The sequence below is a fragment of the Humulus lupulus genome, chromosome 2, assembly GCF_963169125.1.
Source record: "Humulus lupulus chromosome 2, drHumLupu1.1, whole genome shotgun sequence".
Classification (NCBI taxonomy): Eukaryota; Viridiplantae; Streptophyta; class Magnoliopsida; order Rosales; family Cannabaceae; genus Humulus; species Humulus lupulus.
Genome location: NC_084794.1, coordinates 240,273,976 through 240,279,865, shown reverse-complemented (window position 1 = coordinate 240,279,865; position 5,890 = coordinate 240,273,976). Strand labels below are relative to the sequence as shown.

General features: G+C 37.5%; 1 protein-coding gene across 1 annotated transcript; it reads left to right on the top strand.

Moving 5' to 3' along the window:
* Positions 1-3,709: 3,709 nt before the first annotated feature.
* On the top strand, positions 3,710-5,565 carry LOC133815299 (uncharacterized). Its single transcript, XM_062248155.1, has 5 exons — positions 3,710-4,099; positions 4,329-4,420; positions 4,526-4,884; positions 5,097-5,432; positions 5,558-5,565. Exons 1-5 carry the CDS (start codon positions 3,710-3,712, stop codon positions 5,563-5,565), a joined length of 1,185 nt encoding a protein of 394 aa, XP_062104139.1.
* The last annotated feature ends 325 nt before the right edge of the window (positions 5,566-5,890 follow it).

Genomic DNA, 5,890 nt, shown 5'->3' with positions numbered 1-5,890 from the left:
AGGTTTTTCCTCTTAGGTTAAATAAAAGGAAAATAAAAAAAAGAGAGAGAAAGCAAGGGAGAGGGCACGAGAAAGAGATAGAAAGAAAGAAGGAGGAGAAGAAGAAGAGTAGGGTTTTCGAATCCCTAGGTATGTGTTCTTGTATTGGTGTTTTGAATCCTTTAGTTTATGACTTCTCTTCTCCTTAATTCTAAGAGTTTTCTTTTTTCTATTGGATGTGGGTTTTGAAAATCCCTAGGTGTCCAAAGGGATTGATCGTAGTTTTGTGTTTTTGATTTACTACCAAGGAGGTAATGGAGAATCCTAGCCCTTTTGTTGTTTTGATGCTGTCATATTCTTGTTTATGGCTTTGGATTATTGTTTGTTGTTTTGATGTTGTCATATTCTTTTTTTATGGCTTTGAATTATTGTTTGTTGTCATACTCTTGCTTATGGATTTGGATTATTGTTTGTTGATTTGAGAAAACATGTTTCTGATGTATGATGATGATTTGATCATTGTAGTTTGATGGATATATGTTCTAGTGTATGTTTTTGCAATATTGGTATGATGAATACATGTGTGTATCTTGATTAGAAAAATGATTAGGTTTTTAATTAAATCATGGAAAACAAGAATATTTTGATGCATGTTTTGGCATAGGGTATGTTTTGGGGTTTCGTATGTTTCTTTGATTTTGATAAGCATGCTTATTGATTTGGGGTATGTTATGTAAGTTTGGAACATAAAAAAATATGATGTTTATATTGTATATTTTACATTAAGAAGCATGTTAGGGTATATGTTAGGGTATGAGTTGGGGTATGATGATAAGCTATGTGGAAATTGTGATTCTTGGAGTTGTTATGACATATAGGGTTTCAGCCTAGGGTATATTAAAAGGTTGTGAAATTGTGTTTTGGTTTCTTTATTCTTTCTTTTAAACTATTGATTATGAGCATGTCAAATTTGTAATCTTTTATGTGTTATGCTATATAGAAATTTGGCATTGGGTGTGTTAGGTTTAGAATAGCTTAATTTTGGTGTTGTTAGTATTGCATGCTAATGATATTGTTAAATCCATGAAGGTATACAAGCATACTAGATTAATTGTTAAATTGGTTTAATAGAAAAATTGTGAGTTATGAATATATATTGCTTGCTGAGATTTTGTTTAGTATTATGGAAAATTGCCTTTTTAAGGATAGTAAGATTATGTTTTGAATAATAAGGCTTAGCTTCGGTTTGTTCTCTCCCATGGCGAAGAAGAAGAAGCTGATTCGTAAGCCTGTATCTCGGGTTGAAGAGTAAGATTCACAGCTGAGTCAGGGTGAGAAGACTCCCAATTGTTCTATTGTCAAGGATCGGGGGCCTGAAGGTTACGATACTGCTGTAACGACTGAAGAGGACGAGGCTCGCGCCGAAGATCTGAATCTCAATGTCGAAGCGAATCGAGAGTTAGGGGAAAAAGGAACTCAAGAATTTAACACTGTGGGAAATGAAAATTCTACTTCGACCTCTAAGATGGCCTCCTGGGCAGATAAGGTGGAAGAAGGAGATTTTCAAGCTTCAACTCATCATCAATGGCAGCAATTCACGGCTAGTAAAGTTTCATTTTCTGACCAGAAACTTGAATTCACAGAACCTTTATGTCGGGATGGACGAAAATTTGCTAGGGTTGATGCAGAAGAGGTCAAAATACATTCAACAAATTGGAGCTCGACAGTCATCTGTATGGTTCTTGGTGCTAACCCCCCATTGGCTGTTTTTGAAGGGTTCATTAAAAGGGTTTGGGGTCATCTAGAGATTGCACAGATAGCAAGAATGACAATGGGACTGACTATGGTTAAAGTTAATGATGATGAAACAAGGGATCATGTTCTAGAAAATGGAATACTCCATTTTGATAGGAAGCCTGTAATCATTCGCCCATGGACAACATATCTTAGTGCTGTTCGACTTGTTTGATCAGTTCCTCTATGGATTCGTCTTCATGATTTGGGGCTTCAGTATTGGGGAAGTAAGTGTCTTAGTGCTCTAGTGAGCACATTTGGTAAACTGATAATGGTGGACAAATTCACAAGGGAGCATTCTCGAATTCAGTTTGCTAGAGTACTTGTAGAAATGGAAGTAACAGATAACCCTCCAAGAAGTATACAGTATCTCAATGAGCATGGCCAAATCACGGAGCAGGGGGTGGAATATGAATGGTTACCTATCAAGTGTAAGACATGTGCTGGTTTTGTTCACTCAATGATAGAATGCCGTAAAGACCAGAAAGTTCAATGGGTCAAGAAGGAGCCTATAGCTAAAGCAGAAATCAAGGACCAGAGGAGTGAAGTAAATCAGGATCTAGATTTGTAGGAGCCTGTGGTTTTGGCTAGTTCAGAAGTGGGAGAGGTTCAGGTCAGCCCAATAGAGATTTCTCAGCCAAACAATGTGACAAAAACTGTTAAAGACAAGGGTTCTCAGGCAAGCCAACCTTGGCTTACCCCTAAACGGGTTGCTACTCAAAACAAACAAGGTTAGATTATAGAGGTTAATGCTAAGAGTTCAGGGCAAAAGCATAAGAAATTAAATAAGTTTGAGGTGCTTCAAGAGCAAGTGATTGGTGGTAAAGAAGGTAATTCAGTTTCTGTATCTTCTATTGGATAACTGTAATATTCTGAGTTGGAATTTGAGAGGGCTTAATAGCTCTAATAAGCATAAATCTGTTAGTGACCTCTATAGCAGAAATAAAATAGGAGTTGGTGGTTTCTTAGAGACTAAAATGAAGGGGAATAAAATTAGAGATTTTATGGAACATGAGTTTCCGAATTGGGAGTTTCATACTAGTTCAGTAATTGAAGGTCGGCTGTTGATAATCTGGAGGAAGATCTTTGTTAGAGTCAAGATTCTTGAGGAGTCTAATCAATTTGTCCATTGTTTGGTTAAGATGCTGGTGTGCAGCAAGATTATTTTGTTACTTTTGTTTATGGTTTTAATTCGAGTGAAGGAGGGAGGAATCTCCAGGAAGGGTTACAAAGGCTTGCTCTTATGGATAAAGCTTGGTTAATTTTAGGGGACTTTAATGCCCTTTTTTCAGGTAAGGACAGATCAGGTGGGAAACCTATTTCAGCATTGGAGTTGGTTGATTCTAACCGGTGGATTGAGGTTGCTCATGTTGAGTCCCTTAAGAGTTTAGGTTCCTATTTTACTTGGACTAATAATCAAAATGGTTCAGCTAGAATATACTCTAAAATTGACCATGTTTTTATGAATGAGAAATGGATTGATCTCGTCCCTCATTCCACTGCCGTTTTTAGATGGGAAACCATTTCAGATCATTGTTCTTGTACAATTAGCATTCAGCCTATGGAGAAGTTGGGGTTGAAGCTTTTTCGTTACTACAACTTTTGGGCAGAGCATAAAGGCTTTCATGAGTTGGTTTTACACAGCTGGAGATTACCTATAAGAGCCATTGGTTTAAAAGCTATTTTTTTAAAGATGCTGAGACTTAAACACATGTTGAAAAGGTTTAACAGTGACAAAATTGGTAATATGAGGTTAAACTATTACAAGGCTAAAGAGAACTACCAAGAAGCTCAATTACAAGCTCAAGTCTACCCTCATGACTTTAGCTTTTAGAAAGAAGAGAGAGCAGCTGCTGAAGCTTTCTCGGTTCAGGAAAAATTGTGTCACAGTTTTTTAATCCAGCTAAGCAAAATAACATGGCTGAGGCAGGGAGATATGAATACATCTTTCTTTTATGCTTTTTTGAAGAAGCGTAAAGCTGAAAATGGTATTGTCTCCTTTATCGCGGAAGAGGGCAGATTAGTTGATAATTTTTCTGAAGTTGTCTCTCATTTTGTTGATCACTTCAGAGGCTTTTTAGGGAGCTCAAGTTCTGCTACTGGTAGGATTAAACTTCAGAGTATAGAGATGGGTTCTAAGCTTTCCTTTGATCAACAGCTGATGCTTCGTAAACCTTTTTCTCGGAAGGAGATCTGTGATGCATTATTTGGTATTCCTATAACTAAATCCCCAGGACCTGATGGTTTTGGTTCAGGCTTTTTCAAAGCAGTTTGGCAGGATATAGGGGATGAAGTCTGTTCAGCAATAAGTCATTGTTTTGAACAGGTTGCTTCCATTCTGAGCTTCATGAAACTACCTTGTCTCTAATTCCTAAGGTAGCTAACCCATCCCGGGCTGTAGACTATAGACCAATAGCCTGTTGTTCCACATTGTACAAATGTATAGCTAAGCTGATTTGTAAGAGATTGGCCTTTATTCTCCCTAATCTCTACAGCCAAATCAGGGAGCTTTTGTTAAAGGTTGCTCTATAGCTCATAATATAATGATTTTTCAGGATCTAATAAAAAACTATGGGAGGGCCTCTACTTCTCCAAGATGTGCAATCAAGATTGATCTTAGTAAGGCCTATGACACAGTATATTGGAGGTTTCTTGAGGACCTTTTAAAAGCTCTTTGTTTTCCTATGAAATTCATAGAGTGGATTATGACTTGCTTGTGGAATACTTCCTATTCCTTACTTATGAATGGTAGATTTCAAGGTAAATTTAAAGGTGAGAAGGGGCTGAGGCAAGGAGATCCTATGTCTCCTCTTTTGTTTGTTCTTATAATGCAATATTTGACTAGGAGTCTTCAACTAGCAGTGCTTAATTCTACCTTTAGATATCACCCAATGTGCAAAAGCCTCAAGCTTCTTAATCTGTGCTTTGCGGATGATTTGCTCTTATTTTGTAAGGGTTCTCATTCAACTGTTAGTATTATTAGGGAGGTTCTAGAGGAATTCGGAGCTGCTACTAGGCTTTCTATTAACTCAGAAAAATCTCATATCTTTTTTGGAGGAGTCATTGTCACTGAGAGGAATCAGATTGCTCAAGAAATTCAACTGTCTGAAGGTACTTTTCCGCTTAAGTACCATGGGGTGCCTATGAGACCAACTAAATGGAGACATGAAGATTGTGAAATTATCCTTCAGAATTTTGAATGAGACTTCAGACTTGGACGAGTAGACATCTTTCTTATGCTGGCCATATCCAGCTCATTCACTCAGTTCTTTTTGGGCTTCGAAATTATTGGATGAACATCTTTGTTTTGCCTCAAAGTATAGTTAAGGAGATAGAAAAGTTATGTAGAAGTTTTCTTTGGTGTAATTCTGGGCATAGGAGTAAGCTGCATATTCCTTCTTGGCAGAAGGTTTGCCTTCCTAAAGCCTATGGTGGTCTTAGTTTTAGAGATGGAGCTAGTTGGAATAGAGCTATTTTAGCTAAATATGTCTGGGCCATTTCTGAAAAACCTGAAGTGTTATGGGTTAAATGGATCAATTCCACTTATCTGAAAGGTTTAAATTTCTGGAACTATACTCTGAAGTCAGATTGTAGCTGGTATTGGAGGAAGCTCTTCCATCAAAAAGAAAGATATAGCCCTGCTGCAATTCTTATTGCTGGTTCGCATGGGAGATTTCAGCCATCTAAACTTTACAATAGTCTATTACACCAGCAAAGGGTAGACTATTATCAAGCTCTTTGGAGTAAACTAACCCTTCCTAAACACAGATTTTTGTTATGGCAGGTGGTTAATTCTCAGCTCTTAACTAGAGATAATCTCAATCGTATGCATGTTCCAGTGACCACTTTGGTCTGTCCTGTATGCAAGAGTCATCAAGAGAGTCATCCTCATCTCTTTTTTGATTGCTTCTTCTCTAGGCAGTTTATTAATATCATCTTTGACTGGCTGGGATTCAAATCTTGGCCTATTGAATTTAATGGCTGGGTTGTTTGGTTGGCAAGAGATTGGAATGGAGTAATGGCTGCAATCTTGAATATGGTAGTGGCATCTGTTGTTTACAGCATCTGGAGGAACAGAAACAGGTGTTTTTTTTATGGTTATTCCTTGACTGCATCG

Coding starts and splice junctions, on each gene's coding strand:
- LOC133815299 (XM_062248155.1), top strand. CDS start 3,710: ATGAATACATCTTTCTTTTATGCTTTTTTGAAGAAGCGTAAAGCTGAA. Junction 4,100..4,328: donor TAAGTCATTGTTTTGAACAG/GTTGCTTCCATT, acceptor ATGATTTTTCAG/GATCTAATAAAAAACTATGG. Junction 4,421..4,525: donor TATGACACAGTATATTGGAG/GTTTCTTGAGGA, acceptor TATGAATGGTAG/ATTTCAAGGTAAATTTAAAG.